General features: G+C 40.0%; 1 protein-coding gene across 7 annotated transcripts in view; it reads right to left on the minus strand.

Moving 5' to 3' along the window:
• Positions 1-436: 436 nt before the first annotated feature.
• Positions 437-18,761, minus strand: part of LOC139476502 (calmodulin-regulated spectrin-associated protein 1-like) — a 67,977-nt gene continuing 49,652 nt past the window's right edge. For 3 of the 7 annotated variants that reach the window (XM_071259418.1, XM_071259415.1, XM_071259411.1), the window contains exons 8-20: positions 17,715-17,918; positions 16,510-16,642; positions 15,805-15,896; positions 15,437-15,545; positions 12,154-15,040; positions 11,744-11,877; positions 10,786-11,060; positions 8,147-8,215; positions 6,444-6,512; positions 5,054-5,134; positions 3,949-4,067; positions 3,175-3,338; positions 437-3,047 (exon numbers count right to left, since the gene is read on the minus strand). In XM_071259418.1, the coding sequence (XP_071115519.1) occupies positions 2,921-3,047; positions 3,175-3,338; positions 3,949-4,067; positions 5,054-5,134; positions 6,444-6,512; positions 8,147-8,215; positions 10,786-11,060; positions 11,744-11,877; positions 12,154-15,040; positions 15,437-15,545; positions 15,805-15,896; positions 16,510-16,642; positions 17,715-17,918 (4,463 nt within the window). In that variant the 3' untranslated portion in view covers positions 437-2,920. The remainder of the gene's footprint in view (positions 3,048-3,174; positions 3,339-3,948; positions 4,068-5,053; positions 5,135-6,443; positions 6,513-8,146; positions 8,216-10,785; positions 11,061-11,743; positions 11,878-12,153; positions 15,041-15,436; positions 15,546-15,804; positions 15,897-16,509; positions 16,643-17,714; positions 17,919-18,761) is intronic. The other 4 variants (XM_071259414.1, XM_071259416.1, XM_071259413.1 and 1 more) reach the window with 4 other exon arrangements.

Consider the following 18,761-nt stretch of genomic DNA (forward strand, 5'->3'; position numbering starts at 1 on the left):
AACCTCAACTATCCAGCGTATTGTCACCATTCTGTCATGATAAGTACCTGGACCCATTCACAACACTTCTTTTTCCATCCGTTATCAGTAAATTTGCACAGCATTTCTCGTACCAATGCGTGTCATTTGGTTGGACGTGTAAGTAGCTATGGTGGCAATTGGGTCCAAGGTGATTATCATAACAAAATGGATATCTAAATATACACACTGGGTTCTTGAGGATGAACTATCACTTGCAGTGGTATGGAGACCGACAAGATCTGTTCCATACAGTTGATGTGTCTACCTATACAACATGGACATATGTGCAAATAGAAAGAAAATGTCTCAACGTTCATACATTACACTGTGATATGACTTGAAATACTGTTCAAAACCTCGTCAATCTCTACTGACTGTTCCATTACCACTGATAACAAAACCAGAATTAGCTGGCAACAAACATTTATTTGTCATTTAGATGCACACTGTCACAGCAACATATTGAAAGTTGTAAGGCCAATAGTATCACAGGCTTTCTCACATAAATAATATTGTACTTGCTGGCTGCACATACAACTTGGAGTAGCAAGATAACTCTTTACCATTTTCTCGACAATTAACAATTAAAATGTTCAATCTTTGTAATGAATGGTATCCAAACTACTATCACGAGGAATTAAAAATACATAATGAAATCAATTGTCTCTAAAATCTAAATAAGGGACACTTAAAAGACCATTCTTATTTAGGTAATATTGCCGTCTGGGAGGGCAAGTCATCTAAAGGGACATAACTCTGGCACCATTATAGCTTCATGACCTGGCTGTATATATCTTGCCACTCCAATTTGAACTAACAGCTGAGCAGAGCAGAATTATGCATAAATAGATTCATTGCTACTTGAGATAGAAGGAAGGTCATTGTCACAGTCTATTGGCGAACCTGTTTGGAATCTGCACACCTATTGACAACAAATGTTTTGATAACTGTCAGAAGAAATAAATGCAACAAATGAATGAATAATGATGTCGGAAAGAATGACTTATGAGAATGACATGACTATAGTTTAATATCCTTTTTCCATGAAATGATCTTGATGTGAATGAAACATTTACACAAATAAATGCATATTTATGCAAATAGTTATAAAACATTTATTTTACAAGCACTCTTTGAGATGAAACTCGGAGATAAGCACTATTTGATCTGAATAATGAAAACATTGTGTCACACAACAGGATGCAATATGACACACAATAGGATCCAGTATGACACAACAAGATCCAATATGACACAATAGGATCCAGTATGACACAACAAGATCCAATATGACACAATAGGATCCAATATGACGACGACGACAACAGGATCCAGTGCAACTGAAGCACTAGCTAGATCACAACAATGAAGTGTAGAAAACAATGTACATTTTTACAATAAATATTTGTTACAAAAGCATTGGTCATCGCAGGAGTGTTAAATGGAAACAGCTGTGACAGACGGGAAGCTTTACAGCTAAACTCTGAAAGACCCACAGCTGTACTGGGAGCATTAGCCTGGGCCTCACTGGCATATCTTCAACTCTACATCTAGGGTTTATACACATAAATTAGGTCAAAATCTACATATTCACAACTCTTCACATACAACCATAAATTCCATCACAAAATACCTTAGTCCTCTTTCTCATTCCTACTTTCCCTACTACTTACTCGGGTATACTTATTGTCAGTGTAACCTGCAAAATCAATCTGGCCATGTCTTGTAGTGTGTTCATACAGTTTGCTCAACTAGTAACACCAGCACATTTCTATCTGTTTACTCTGGGATATGATGATGCAGATTCTACAATTAGAGGTGTGTGACAAATGCATGGTGTTGTCCTTGCCATTTCATGACACTATATATACAATGATATATATTCATGTTTATTTTAATTAAAATTGAAGAAACAAGACAGGTCTCCATCAACAGTGAATAATTGTTAAAACCAATTAAAAAATTCTGAACCATCTCAAATACAAACCTTTCACTAACATTTCAATTTGAATCGGTTAAAATCAATATAGAACAGCAGTAGTAATCATGGCAATATGTAGTGTAATATATTAAAATAATTTAACAAATGAACTAGTTTGGCATCAGCCACTGTGTATAGGCTACCAAGCAGCATATTAGAAGACTTGCATAATTCACATTTCAACAAAGCAGGTCCTATACTGGATGATCAGAGTAGTGGCCGATGGTGTTTCTACTTACTGGGATTGTTGGCTGGGATATTGCTTGACATATTTCGTCTTACTGTGACGGCAGACTCAAGCCCATCGGAACATATCCTATATATTAGCAGTTTATACAAAATCTATATCATACTGGGACTGGATCTGGGAAGTGTCAACAGCAATTGCCTGTAAATCATATTTCTAAATATATTGTCATTCTTGACACCATGTAACCTTTTTATAAAGATGATGAAAATATATTACTTTAAAACATAATTCAAATCGATCAATCACACTGAATCTTTGGTTACAATTGAGAAAGTACTGAATGCCCTCAATACAAATCTAAATGTTATTCATGAAAATGAACCATGACCACTATAAAGTTTTCTAGGTGTCTAATTGGGCTAAAATTAATATTCATATCAGTGAACCATAACATTAAACGTCCTTATTTCAATTATTGAAATAGGGCTTCAAAGCAGCATAGAATGGTCCATATAGAAGAGAGCATAGTAAACTTGCCATTACCACAAAAGCTGAGAAACTTCCCAGACCGAAATAATAATTCACACAACTGTCATAACATTTGAAGCACAGCTCTGTGCCAGGGGATGACTATCTGCAATCCAGATGGCTGTTTGTGACTTGCTACAATGATGGCTATCTGTGTCCTCCTCTCTGTCAGGAGTCAGAGATCAGTGACCACACCAGAACTATTTCTTGGCAGCGCCGGGTTTGCTTGTCTTCCACAATGCATTGTGCACAACAACAGCATCAATAGACACAGATATATGCTTGGTAGACTTGACCTCAGTGAAGCTTTTGGCACCCGAATTGTATCTGTAAAATAATTACATAATCGTCAAGTGTCAGTAATATCACGCATGTACTTCAGTCTTGGACAACCTTTGACTTTTAATTGGGGCAATACTGGAGACTTACTTCCTAAAATGATCATTTGACTTACTTATAAAACTTTTCCACCATTTTGTTGGTGATTTGCTTTGGTCCGACTCCATGTATTTTGAAAATTTCTTCTATTTCTGGTGCATAGGTGTAAAGGCCCTTGAACTGACAGCCTCCGTCTCGGAACAGGATGAGGAAGTGCTTGGCATCACTCTGGGAGATGATCTAGAGGAGCACAAGTGAGAAACATCAAACTCAACTCTGAACTACACGCTACAGGTGATGTGATGTGGAATGGGGTTAAATGTCGGGTACAAGATTATTTAATTGGTAACTTTGGTAGTAGCTTAAAATCTTTCAATGACAGGAACTCATGTCACGAGAAACGCCTGAATAAAGGATGTTGTAAGCAAACATTACAATATTTTTGGTATCCCAGTTTAAATGTCAAAGTTGATCTTACCTGAGTGGTTCAAGAATATGTGTGCATTTGTCACAAGAGGGTGTACAGTATTTTACGTGCTGAATGAGCCTGAACACTATACGTTGAGGGGTGTACACACTCAGCTCATTAAACAATATACACCCCACTTGTAATTATAAGTTTGTAACAAATACAGAGGCCTACTTAAATGGGAGTTCGCAAGATGGCAACTGACCAATCAAATAGCTGGATTTTATTTTGAGTAACAATAACATACAATGCATGTATTCCAAATATTTTCAAACAAGCTTAAAACTGTGCTTTATAACTGTAACATGACCCTATGAAAACATTCAGATGTTGGGGGGACTTTAATATCTGTGATAAAGGTTCATGTTTATTCATCCATACCTCCAAGACTTTGTTCTTCGTGTCAGTGTTGACGCAGCCGGCCAGACAACAGTGACTGATGGCGTTCATGATGATGTTGCGGTTAGATTTCGAACTAGGCTTCACAAACAACTTGGGACCTGTGATAGAATTGATATTAGAGAACTTCCCCTTCAACACTTATATTGCATAAGGACTAGCTAGAGATAACTGTTCAGTCATTCATTTTGATGTTGGAATAGCTTTTAATTACATTACAGTGATTACACATTGAAGTAAGTGTGCAGAGCGGCATCAGGATGTCTTTGTAGAGATTCTGGGCAAAAATATAGGCCCCCAGCAATCGTTGCATGTCAGAGGCGACTAAATTTATTGGGATTTATTTCATGTCATTGTATCCCATCATGTGGATGTTCATGATATCAATGACTGGCCCAGATTTGATTATTTACAGACCGCTGTAATATAGCTGGAATATTGCTGTGTACAAGCGATCCTAACACACATCACTGTACTCACAAATACAGTTGACACCTTCAGTATAACTGCATTACTGACATGTCAGTGCAACATCAGAAAAGGCCATATTTCAAGGTGATTTTTCTACATAATTGATTTTGTTTTTGAAGGCATTACAACAAGGAATTCAAACTCATCCTCATCCACTGAAGTGAACCACTGGTCCAGGGATTAGTTTTGTCACTTTTGTATTGATCTGATTTAAACCCTGTACAGATAAAACAGATACACTTATTTCTTCTTTATGTACTTCAAGTTCATCAACTAATCTATTTTCATTTGGCTGAGATTACCCTTTAGATCTTTATGCAGAGCAGGATTATGAGTGTTACATGTCAAATATTTGTTTGTCAAGATCAAAATGACTCGGGTAGCCTAGTGGTTAAAGAGTTTGCTTGTCACGCCAAAGACCCGGGTTCGATTCCCGACATGGGTACAATGTGTGAAGCCCATTTCTGGTGTCCCCCGCCATGATATTGCTGGAATATTGCTAAAAGCGGCGTAAAACCACTCACTCACCCAAAAGGACTCACTCAAGTAATAGAAGAAGAAAAAAGCTGGTTCAAATATATAATTTTTTGAAAGTAGAATCTTGAATAGTTCTCACCAGTATAGTCCGATCCTGCATTAGATCCTGTCTCACTGCTGTCGTTGCTACGGTTACGCCGTTGCTGCAGTCGGTACAAATCTAGAGGAACACAGGCTAGATACATTACAACTGAATCAATGACGATTGTGGCATTGATGGAAGTAATAAAATGTTGGAAACAGATATTTGAGGATAATGCTATTCACTCTCAACTACAGACTTTCATTACCTGGAACTATCTGGAGAGTTAATCCATGTCCATATATATCCATATATGTTACTTGTTACTATGATACCAAATTCTGGTCCATGTCATTTTATTGAATGAAAATGCCATGAAATGGCATATATATGCAATTTGTGTATATGTCAATCCCAAATGAATCAGACTTTCAGTCTCACTAGCAGTACCAAAAAAATGACAATTTAATGCTGAAAAGAAAAACATTATTGAAATTCAGTCGTCTCAACGCAATACATCTCAAGACAAACTTTCATAACAGACACTAATAAAAACAAGTTGCATGGAATGTAGCTTGTTTGTGTGTAAACCAGACTAGTTGTCAGGAAGACAGATGAGAGCTGTGCTACTAGCAAACAAGAATCACCACACAAAGTTTCACACTGCACATGAGCAAGCTGGCGAAGATGTTGGAAGGGGACAATGATACCATCAACCTACTGTACAACATGTTTCTAAAACAACTACATTCACCGTACCTGGCAACATGTTAGTGTATTAAATCACTCCGGATGCATTATTGCAGGGCACACATCAGTAAGGTCTCGTGGGTAACAATACATAAATGATGTTAATCAATGGCTACTTGTAACTTATTGGACCATGGTGTAATTCAAGAAAATGGCCATAGCTGCCTTCAGTCATCAAACCAAAATTCACAATTGATATCAGTGCAACTATTTTACATTTTTCTTCTGGAAGATTAATGACAAAGATGAAAGCAAATTTTCAACTCAAGAAAGATATTTCATAGATAAATTTTCTGGCTTTCACTATGATTTTTTCGCAAATAATATTTTGATATTTCAAAACACATACCTTTTTTCAGATGTTAAATTCCATTATGATAATGGATTTTCAAACATAATTCTACTTCCACTGGTAGTAGGTCTGGGATTCTAAATTTCTTTGAACTAATATTTGAATGTATTATCAAATCAATATTGCCACCTATTCTGAACAAGTCATTCTGACAATGACAGTGACCTTCACTACTGATTACCACAGGTCAAAACATAGAAACATGTTACCATGGTTACATAGAAAGTTTACATCTCTTGCAGTAACAGTACAACATCCATCTGTCTTGTAATACCACACAGAATATAAGACGTCAATATGGCATTCGTGATTACACGGTAACGTGAACGCTGTTCCAGTACCCACCTGGTGAGGGGGGTCTCCGATAAGTCATTCCTCCCGGGCGGCCATTTTGTGTTAGAGTGTTGCAAGAGACTGTGTAGGGAGAAATGATGCATTATGGCAAACGTCCACACACTGTGTGTCAGTAATTAAGGCATCGGTTAACAAGACAATTCCATATCAAGAGGGCATTCAGAATAGAAGAGAGCTCATCCAGAAGAGATTCCTGAGAACATTCACAAGCCGATCGGCTGATTTCTAGGGCATTCACAAGCTTGTCATGAGCACAAGGCAGCCATGACGTCTATGGTCATCTCTACGATCACAATGCACATGGATGCAGTTAGTTCACTGTTCACAGTATCCTATAACAATAGTTGGTATGAAAAAGGGATGTAACCAAGAAAATTCCTTTTCTATGCCTTACTGACTGAACAGATTTCAAGCTGCTCTTGAATATAAGTCATAGCAAGGATTGCCTGAATAGGTTTAATGTTTTCTGTGAGACTACTGAGAGATCAAAGTATGGTAAGTTGGAATGAGCTTACAGTTACTGATACCCAAGTTACATACTGATTAACTTGTAAAAACACTAAATGTTATATGCTAAAATAGTTACATTTTCTGTACTTAGTTATTGAATTTTCTTTTTTTATGATATATCTTAGGTATAAAAGGGTTTGAGAAACTTCTCCAAACATTATCTTAAGCTAGACATCAGGTCATGGGGTAGTGAGTTGTTTTCTAATATTACTTTTTTAGATTTCTAAATATTCTTTTCTGGAATGTCTAAGTTGAAAAATATGTGGTCTTCATTTCATTCAACTATTTTACATAAATACACAATAATTCAAAGAAATTGACTTCACAATAAAATAAGAAGATTCTGATCTTAAGAAGACAATGGCTGGTCCATGAATATTAAGAGTCTGCAAATGTCTCCACACTGAAAACTGCTGTCTTGTTGTTTAAGGTTAATAACCATTTAGTTACCCTGGGCTAAGGTTTGATCAATAAGCTGGCAGTGCAGTATTGAAGGTTCCCATCACCAAATCAAATCTTGCTATTGCAAACTATTACCACTGTCTCCTGCTGTGAAAATCCACATTTTCTTTTAAGTGGGTCTATTTAGATACTTTGGTGGATATACAGATGACATGACTTGATCGTACAACATGAAGCTACAGCATTAATTTGTGATCCAATTCAAAACTTTGTGCATGTAAACTGAAATCACTTCTTGTGTACACATATATTACTGTGAGAGTGGGCCAAAGAACACTCGTGTGATGTGCTGTGTACAGTGGACCTGATAGGGCAGTACCGGTATATCCCTGCAGCTTTCAAACTGATTGATACATGTTTAAGAACATTTCCCTGATCAATCAGTTTTCTCTGTTACCCTAATTAGTTATTTTGAACATGTAGGGAAAATATGGATAGAGAGGAAATATATTTCTTGTATTTCCAATAGACCTTAATTAATTGTACCACCTGTGGGAATTTAACACAGCACAGGAGGTACAATAGCTGTGGCAACATGAGCTGTTGGTGGAACAGCCATAAGGTATATTTCACTGAGCAATCACAGTGTTGCTATTGACTCAATGACTGTGTCAAAAGATTTAGTCACCGCCCTAATGTCTCTTTGTGAAACTGTGGCAAGTATTAGGTGTATCAGGGCACAAAGTTTTGAATTGCGGGACTCAGGGGTTAGTAGTACAGACCTGCTTTTCTCAACTTTCCTCGTGTTTGGGGAATATGAAGAGTGGGGCGAGGAGAAGAGGAGGCTGAGGCTGAAAAAAGCAAACTGGATGTGGGAATGATGCAACAAAACATAACTAGAGGGCGCCACCTGCCAGCTCCCAACCAATCAAATAGGAGTAAACAAGCTTCCAATAGAATCTATTCTACTTGTTAGTGCATGGGGGCAAATATTGCTGTGGCAATTGCTTCTAAATTTTAGATATGAATTTCCAGTGAATAAAGCCTTTTAGTTACGACGCTTATTAAAAAGAAATTTCAAAGTTTCCTTTCCATTTCTTCAAGGCAATTGTTAACAATCACATTAAGACAGGCAACTTGAAATGTCAACTTGCAATACAGATTTGTCAACATATAAATCCAAAATGAGCAAAAACATTTCAGCCAAATATTCAACAAACACAGATTACACTTTCCATGATACAAAATAGAGCATAAACTTAAAAGTTGTGAAACTTTAAAACAAATAAAAACACAGCAACATTTCTCATATGCAGTCTAAACTAAAAGACTGAAAACAAAAACAAGAATAAGGCTTTCATGCTGTTGAAGGTTGTGCAGTTCCAAGCAGCTGATCATCATGCTCATCTTAATCATGTTAATGCCTTATCCACACAACACAGTGTTGTACTTGCCAAATTGGGCAATGAATTCCCCCTTGAAGGAAGGAAACAGCACACCCTCCATCATAAATAGCAGATAAAAATCATAAGGTGTTACTGATGTTTCAAGCAATCTTGCAGGCATACTAATCACCTTTACAATAGGGTAATTGATACAGATAAATAAACACAAAACCAAGAAGTAACAGGAAATTCCTGAAGTAATATGTGCAAAGACTGTAGCATGTTGTCCCCACAGCTGGGTCATCCAACATCAACACCAAGTTGTTGTTGTGGCCCCAAGCACTATCCACTGTAAAGTCACTCTCTTGGTTTTCTTTAACAAATGTTGATCTTCAGCACCAATAGATGTAAGCGCTGCTAGCGTTAGTCAGGATAGATAAATACAGGTTCATAGCTTGTTCAGCATCTTATTCAGCATGGTTAATTTGATTGCATCTTATGGAAGAGGATCTAAAAGGTCCACAATCTCAAGGACAGCCTAACAGTTCTACACTGTGGGAACAAGGTCTGTAAGCCTGAGCCACTGTGGCAGATGCTGGACGCATTCCACCACCATATCAAAATGCGCTGAATTCTTCAAGCAGACTTTGGCAAAGGGAGACAGACAAGACACCACACTTGCATGTTACAGATTATAGAGATAGTGGTACAGGCAGTGTATCACTGGAGATACAAACAGGCAGCTCATATTTTGTTTTCTACCTAGATACATGAGTGTTTTCAAATACTAATCCTGAAACTTAAAAGCCTTACAGCTAAACTTCCCAAATTTCTTACAATCATAAATCTACCTTAAATGCAAACTGTTTTCATCTGCAAATACTGACACATAGGCAGTCAAGCTGTGACCAATGTATCAATTCTCTGACAGTTTAGACAGTTAAGACCACATGTGAAGTACTGTATTAACACCGTGGTACGTGGATTATCATTTGAAGGGCGGTTTGTATTTAGTTGATTTTGTTTTATGTTTTACTGAAGCATTAGGGTATCTCAAATATGCTTTTGTTGGGATGATACACTTTGAAAACACAGGCACCTGGGCACTACACCTGCCAACACACAATCACTCTTGATACAGTGTAGTAATGTCCATGTACAGGCTGTGTGGCAGACATTACACCAGCATACATCTAGCAGTATATTGTACATAACGTCACTAAAGCATTCTTCATATATCCAAAGCAACATTTATATATCAAACCAGCCAAGATGGATACTCTAAGCTCAACTAACAAAAAATGTAAAAGAATTAGCTGCAAAAAAAGAGAATCAAATTAAGCTATAAAACCGCATAGAAATGTTTCACTTACCTTTGTCTCATTATGTAGATATTTAGTATTGAACAAACATTAACTGCATGCTTTCTAAGGAATGGCATATTTAGTCCATGCTCATAAAATAATTTCAGTATAATGTTAATATTTTTACATTGATCAGAATAATTTCCGTATCAGTATTGATTGAATTTCAAATCAAATGAAAGAAAGTATCATTAATTGAAAAGGTGGCCAAATGTCCTAGACAGAGTCAATATTGTCTCTCATTGCAATTGCAAATTGAGAAGCTTAGCCTAACTTTTGAAACTTTCAGACAAAACAATATATTTGTTTCTAAATTTTTATATTTATGAAATCAATCAATATAATTTATTAACTCATTTATTCCAATGACAAATTAGAACAAAATAACACATGCATCTTAGCAAACACATGTAACTATGAAGCCATAATTTCTTTTTGATATATATCTGAACCACAGAAAGGAATCATTTAAAACAATGGTACTATCTTTATAAATCTGCCTTGACATAAAAAAAACCACCAAGAAGTTTGTTCCAAATGTATTATACGCCATTGTGAATCAATGTATTCATCAGATCAAAATCTCTTCCTTTAAATCAAGTTGCTGCGATGTGTTTGCTAGATGCACAAGAACACAGAACCCAAAAGAAGCAACAGCGTGCACACACTTACAGGCAGCACCACCTGAAGAAGGGATAACAAAGGCTCGAGCAGAGAGATCGTCCAGCGAGCAAACCAAACCTTCGTCATCATGAGGGGGTGAGTTGGTGGCTTTCACGAACATGGACTTGGGGCGTGGTTTGGACTTGGCTGGTCTCTCTTGGGGTCTTTCTGTACCATTCTCCTCATCTTCCTGATGTTGTTTCCGATGTAGATATTGTTGGTAGATCTGCTCCCTCCGCGCCTTTTCTTCTGCCTTCTTCCTCTCGGCTTCCTCTTGCTTCAATCTAAGTACACATATCACAATAGCTATTTTCCTGAGCTGACAAGGTGATGTGTATCAACTGTCCTGTGTGTTAAACATGTTGACCGGCTATACTTCATGCTCCAACAACCTGTCTGATTGGCCAAACTTCATGCCCACCAACATGACTGCACTGACATGAGAGTCTGTCTCCTGGCCTTTGTGCAGCGATAGAACTAACACTTTTAGTCCACTAGTCCTTATAATGATAACACATAGTGAAACCCTTAAAACTGGCAAATTTCTACTAGTCCTTATGATACCTTAACTATTAGGCAATTTGGCGAGGACTCTAGGAATAGTGCCAATTTCTAACACTGTTGTGTGTCATGTGTTTCATGCTTTCAGGCTATACTTTGTGCCCACCGACCTGACAGAACTGACAGTGGTGTAGATCTACTGAACTCAGTGCTCCTTACTGTTCCCACCCATCTGACGGAACTGACAGTGGTGTAGATCTACTGAACTCAGTGCTCCTTACTGTTCACACCCATCTGACGGAACTGACAGTGGTGTAGATCTACTGAACTCAGTGCTCCTTACTGTTCACACCCATCTGACGGAACTGACAGTGGTGTAGATCTACTGAACTCAGTACTTCCTGCTGTCGGGCTATACTTCATGCCCACCCACCTGATGGAACTGACTGTTGTCACATTTGCTCACCTCAGTGCTTCCCGCTGTTTGGAAGCTTCATCCTCCTTTTCCAGCCTCTTCCTCTCCTGCTCCTCCTTCCTCTTCACTTGCATCTGCAGGATCCGCTCCCTCTTCTTTGCCATTTCATCATCAGAGTTCTGAACCTGAGACAGTCAAATTCATATGTACAGATTGGTGCTAGAACTTACTTTGCCTAACCAGCAAACTTATAGGACATTGTCACTGCACGTTACTAAACTGTCATTGGGAAAATTAGAATACAGTGATGTAAAATATTTTAATTATTGCAACATTCAATCATGTAACTCATGTAAATGCCAACTATTATCTATTTATATGATGGTAGCATTCATTCACCTGAACTACTGATAAACTTTATCATCATGATCATACTGTACTGCATGGACAACTATGCTTACCTTATCTGGAGTGAGTTCCCGTTCTTCAATCACAAAGCCAGTATTTGCAGTGTGATGGTTTGTATGCACACTGGGTGGCGGCTGTGATGGTGCACTGGTATTGGAGAAAGATGGTGAAGCAGAGGCTGGCAAGGAAGAAGATGCCAATGCTGCAGGTGCTGCTGCTGCTTGAGGCGCTGCTGATGCTGGATTGGAAACAGGTGTTTCCGGTTTTTGCTCCTTCTTTGTCCTGTCCTTGCCAAGTTTGGGTTTTGCTCTCTTAGGTGTCTCATCCCCAAATGAAACAAAGAATCCATTCCCATTGGCCATGGTGTCCTGGGTGGAAGAGCTATCTTCTGAGGCAGTGTCAGCATTGGGCTGGGCATCTGGAGAGTGAGGGGGGAGAGTATAACCAGGAGGGGTGGGGATCTTTCGCTCTGTCGACAGTGCCGAGGGTGGGATGGGGGTAGAAGTAGGCAAAGGATGGTGGGTAGAAGTGGGCATTTGAGATCCCATTGTCGAGTACTGAGGAATATGATGGCTGGAGGTGGGTTGGGAAACCGGTTGGTAGCTCGTAGCCGCCATGATGGGACTGGCATATGGAAGTGACTGAGAAGGCTGGTATGGCACATGTTTCTGTGAAGCTGACTGGGCTCCGTACATCTGAGACGTTGCAGGAGCAGGGAACCCTTGACTACCAGCTCCTGGCACAAACTGGTTCTGACCGGTGTGAGCTGGTTGCATCGCATATGGCTGATGAGGTCCTCCCTGCCCCATCTGTGTGACTTGCTGAGGAGGTGTGGTGTAACCAGTCTGTTTGGGAAAAGACTGGGGTGGGATGTTGGAAACATTTGTCATGGGTCCACCTTGTAGGTGCATCTGCATGTCGGCTTGGGCATAGCCCTGGGGCGACTGAAGGAATTTTATCTGCTCCTGTTGTAATGACAGCCTTGCTATTTCACCCTGGAGATCTGTTAAACTCTTATTGAGCTTATCCAGAGATGAATCGTAAACTTCAAATGACTCAGGTTGGCTGCCTGTGCTGTGTTGACTACTAGTGCTATGCTGACTATCTGTCATTGCCTGTGAAGGAGGAGAAGGAACTGGCTGAGATTGTACATGTAAAAGTGGGCCCAGTTTTTCCTCTTGGCTTAAAGTCATACACTCATCATCTGGAGGTCTTGCCCCACCAACTAAATCATCCTCCTTGAACCACTTCTTTCGAACATTGTCTATAGTTTGTTGAATTCCTTCTCGTGAAAATGGCCTTGACCTCTGAGCAGCATGTGAGGAAGGATCTACAAAAGATGTTGGCCTGTGAGCATCAGTGGCCCCAGGGACTTGATGTCCGAGCATCTCCCCGATCTCAGATGCAGTTCTATCACCAGGAACCGCTTGAGCTGTTGTGCCATCAGGTACATCATCCATGTGCCGTGACACTACCCTGTAGAACGCATCCTTCCCCAGCCTCCGTCTCATCTTGTTTTGTTGCATCTCCATTCTTTGTTTTTTCTTCTCAATCTCCTTCCTCTTCTCATCAAGCTTCATCCTCAGCTGAGAGAGTTCGGATGACACAGGCTGGGATTCAGCTCCATTGCTCTGAGCTTGAGCTGCTGAGGCCTGCGATGCTCTCTGGGCTATCCATGTGGTTTCATTTGGCAGTGTTGCAAAAGTTGTTTTCTTTCCCCCTGGTTCATTTTGTTTCCTATAAAAAGCTGATTTGAGCGTATTTGTATTTCCATTTCCTTTTGGTTCTTGGCCATTCTGCATATACACCAAACCAGAATTATCAATATTTCCATAAGTCTCCTTAATTCGTTTGATTTCAGCAAAGTTTGTAGTAAGAGGCCGTTTATCTTTGTTAGCCAGTGTTTGAGCCAATGTCTTTGGCAGTTGGTCAGTGATCACAAGTTTAGGTTTTTGGGTGTCTACAACGTCTGGGGATTGACGATTTCGTGAAGGAAACGAAAGAGAGGTTTTCAAGTCAGCTGTCTCTCTAGCTTTATGATCAAGATGTATCTTATGTGATTCATGATCCGAGAAGTCCCCTGAGCTTCTACTGCTCGACACTGAACCATCCCGAGAGGTTGTCCTCCGAATATGAACACCATCTCCACTCTGAACAACAGGAATCCCAGCTGCTCTAGCAGTTTCTAATGTATGAGTTTGGTCGATTGTGTAACTAGCAGTCACCTCACTTTCGTCCGAGTGCGAACCTGCGCTAAGTGCCCTGGGAGACTGACTTGACACAGGAGGCAATGAAACCTCCACAGAGATCTCTGGATTTATATAGAATGCTTCGAAACCTTTCTGCTGAGAGTCAGGGCTATCACAGTCCCCATCCCCTGACCGAGCTGTCAGCAGGTCGTCAGGGAGAGGTGTCACAACAGTTTCATCACTACTCATCACTTGACTACTATCTCCTGGAAGAGTCACCACAGCTTCAACAGTTATGTCCCCTTGACTGGGTGTCACCGAGCTGCTGACAGGTGAACTACGGGACTTTCTTGGCTTTGTTGGTGATGTTGATTTCTTTCTTAGAAAAGGATCACCTCTTTCTTGGGCTTTGGTGTGATTTGAATGTTTTTCTTTTGCAGGACGAATAATAGCTGGCATTAAAGGTTCCAGCTTTTCACTCCTTGAACTGTTCATATTTGACTGACGCGAGTTGACACTCTCTATCTCTAAATAATCAGGGTGACTTGGATCAAGCAGGTTTGATGGCACAGTTTGTCGATCACTAAATGTTGGCTGTGGCGACTGACTTTTGTCCAAGTCAAAATTCATGCTACCAAGCTGGTCATCAGTAAAGCTTTCATTGAGTTCCGAGTCAATGCTGACATTTGCCAGGAGTGCACTACTTTGACTGTCCTGACTCTGGTTAACTGGTGTCTTCATGCCTTGTTGCCTGTAAACAAAACAGTATTAAAATATTAAATTGATAATAGAACTATGTTGTTGTTCTACAGGTCATCATGCCTTGTTACAATGTTGGTAAACTGTGAAATTGGAGAAATCAAGAGAATGATTGGAAACGTGAAATCAAAAAGATAATAGGGTACATCTCTGAAAAACAATTATATTGAAACCACACTCCAAAATATGCTGAATTTAGTTCTACATCTGATTACAATATTCATCACATTGAGGCTTTGGGCACGCTTAACAATTTTTATTTAAAATGGCTGAGAGGTAGTAAACAAAGAATAGCTTGAAAAATGTTAAATACATTATTGAACTATTTGACTAAGCTGACATGACTGATGCTAATCCCCAACTACTATATATTACACGTCCAGCCTACCTGTGTGTTGGGGACACAGGGTCCTCCCAGGCTATCACAGACTGTCGGATGGTGTCTCTCTCCTGGGGTGAGCTAAGGGAGTGTGCTCTACGAGGGTGTTTCGGTGGTTCTATATAGCAGTAATTACATAAACATAACATCAATTTGTTCCAGCTTGGGCCAGACTGCCTACGATCATGAAAAAGTAACACATGATTAAGACAAGAATTTAAAAAAATAAAATAATTAAATGCCACTTTAAACAATGCTTGTCGCCTGTTTCTCGACGTGCGCAAATTTCTATGAAACAAGAAATTAAATTGGTCTTGGTTTGTTACCATCCTGAATCCTTACTTATTATATTTTCTCAACTGAAAAATGAAACAAACCTAAGTATCGAACAGGTTCTTCTTCATTGACACCTGTCTTGCCTTGGTGTCGCTTGTGTAACAATGGTCCCTGTCTTGGTGGAATTCCCGATCTAGAAACAGTAGAAATGGCATCTGGAATTTCTTCAATCAAAACATTCTACCCCTGGTAAAGTTAGTCAGATTGTTACAGGTGATAGAGGGTAATGTCAGCAGAAATGAATGTTCTACTTCTCACAGTTTATGATCTTTCCAAATAGTTTACAAGCTTTTGTTATGTCCCAGTTCTCTGTGTGATGATATATTCTGACACTTGACCGCTGTGCTGTCCCAGCTTTGATATCACTGAGTGGAACACATCCTCAGGAACCTGGTGCCAGAAAGTTGACCTTTTTGGTTAGTTTTTCTTTCCAAACTGCACTTAATATTCATCTAATGTAATAAAATCAATAACTAGAAGCTTAAATTTTCTCTTCCTCATGAAGCAATAAAAGCAATCAAGATCTAAGGCTTGGATTTTACACCATTAATTCAGCAGGGAGGGCAAATCCATAATATCTCACAGCATGCTCTCTTGATCTCAATCCTCCCAATTCCAAAGAACAATAAATTATACTTTTATTAAATTCTCCCACAAACCCTAAACTTAAGGAACATCCATGATTCCTTTGTCTTTGTTAAGATTGTCTGAGGCAAATTGTCTCCAATACAAGCTGCATGACTCACGATGGACTTGTGGCTTTGTTGAGCTCCGGGGTACTGGTTAATCGTGTATCCTCTGCCTGGTGGAAGCTGCGCTTGGTGGCGTTGCTGACTTGTGGCACACCTGACAGAGCCTGGCCAGTGCTGGGCCGGGATCCTGGACAAGGGGGAGACAAGCACATCCACTTTAGTACACACTCACACTCACACACTCACAACTTAGTTGCAATACTGTTTAGTTTCAACAACCTACCACTGACATTTATCAAATTGAGTGAACGTAAGCAATATTGCAGCTATATGATGGGATCCTGAATTTAATCAAGTTTGGGCCTGCGAACCAGCCCTTGACAGCAGGATCAATGATCCCTTCCATCAGTGGGCTATTCTGACAGGTACTATGGAGGTACTACGGAACTTTTTTTGGCCCTGGAATTGCTAAAAGTGGAATTAATAACAGAACAATACGGAGTTATACAGTGATCAGTCAATCGGTATAAGGGTAGATCTTTTGCTTCATTATGCTATTCAAATCAAATTCTTCATTTGTATAAATCAGGCACTTAGTTTATAGTAACTGGTGAGGTGAGGTGAGGTGAGGTGAGGTGAGGTGAGGTGAGGTGAGGTGAGGTGAAATTGGGTTTAACGTCGCGTCCAAGATTATTGCACTTATATCGCGACGTGCATGCACGTGTGTCTGTGTGGCTGCTTGTACTAGTCCGGACTGATGCGGATGTATAGTGCTAGCACACTGAGATACCATGCCGCAATTTAACATGAATACCCCACTCAGTCACAGTATACTGACTCCGAGCTGACCAGTCCTTGTTTTAGACCCTTAATGCCGAGCGCCAGACAGGGTAACAACAAGTACCATCTTTTAACATCTTTTGGTATGACGCAGACGGGGATCGAACCCCCGACCTTCTGCTCTCTGCGTGGGGGGGGGGGGGGGGGGGGGGCGCTCTACCTCTGGACCACTGAGGCGGTCTTTAGGGTAACTGAGACATTTCCCAAATACATGCATAGCTAAGTTCCCACATGGTAAACAAGAGTCCTTCAGAAGATGACAAATAACCCCCAACCCCCACAATAACAAACGGCACCACATCCCCTCACATTATAAGCCATAAGCCATAAGCCATATCATGGGGTGGGGAAAAAGAAGAGAGAATACAAAAATGAGTCAGAACATTTACATCATGCAATGTACGAGTACTGACAATTACCATCAAACTTTTGTATTTCAAACCAGTAGAAGAGTTCTCCCAGAAAGGCTAGGATGTTTTCTCGGAGTGTGTGGGGTGTATATAGGAGGTCTTCATAGGTGAAGGGGAAGCACCCAGCCGGCATGTTGTGTTCACAGAACGTCTTCACCAGTCGCAAGTTGTACAGCGAGTCCGCAATACCCAGGTTCTCCTTCAGGCAAATATCTGAATAAACAATGGAATGGGAAGAAGTGAATATATTTTCATGATTTCACTGTTACGTGTGACTCTATTTTTGTGTGAGCTTAAAACACTGGGTGCAGTTTGGCTCTATTGTTTTGTGAAAAGGCATGTACTGAGTGAATGTTGTTTTGTGCTGCAGTAAACGATAAACCCAAGAAGATTCGGGTTAGAATAGGTCTTCAGCAATCCATGCTTGTCGTAAGGGGCTACAAATGGGATCGGGTCATCAGGTTCGCTGACTTGGTTGATGCATGTCATCGTATCCCAATTACATAGATTGATTCTCATGTCAATCACTGGATAGTCTGGACTAGGAATCAATTATTTAGAGTCATACTGCCATCATACAGGTAGAATAATGCTGAGTATGGCATTAAACAACAAACAGTCAGCCATATGTGACCTTTAGTACAACCTGTAAATAACTGTGTGCAAGGCAACCAGACAAAAAGAATGAGCAATGTCCCTGACAGCCTGACCCAAGTTCGTCACCCAGCAATACAGTGCTGGAGACAAATTCATACCCAGGTCCCCATAATTCATACCCAGGTTATGCTGCACTCAGCAATATGATGGCCGCCTGTAAATAATCAAGTCTGGACAAGACAACCTGGTGAAAGATATTGTGAGCAATGATCCATGTGTCTCTGACGCTTTTAACGAATACACCAATTCTGACCATTTGGTCGCCCATTACGACCAGCATAGGTTGCTGGGGACCAGTTCTACCCCGGAATCCCAAAGGGGACACACAGGGGTAAGGATGCACCAAGTGCAAAAGGAAAACCAGTGGTTGATATGATGAGCAATGACCCACTCGGCGTA

The sequence above is a fragment of the Haliotis cracherodii genome, unplaced genomic scaffold (assembly GCF_022045235.1).
Source record: "Haliotis cracherodii isolate W230 unplaced genomic scaffold, xgHalCrac1.p SCAF_1, whole genome shotgun sequence".
Lineage (NCBI taxonomy): Eukaryota > Metazoa > Mollusca > Gastropoda > Lepetellida > Haliotidae > Haliotis > Haliotis cracherodii.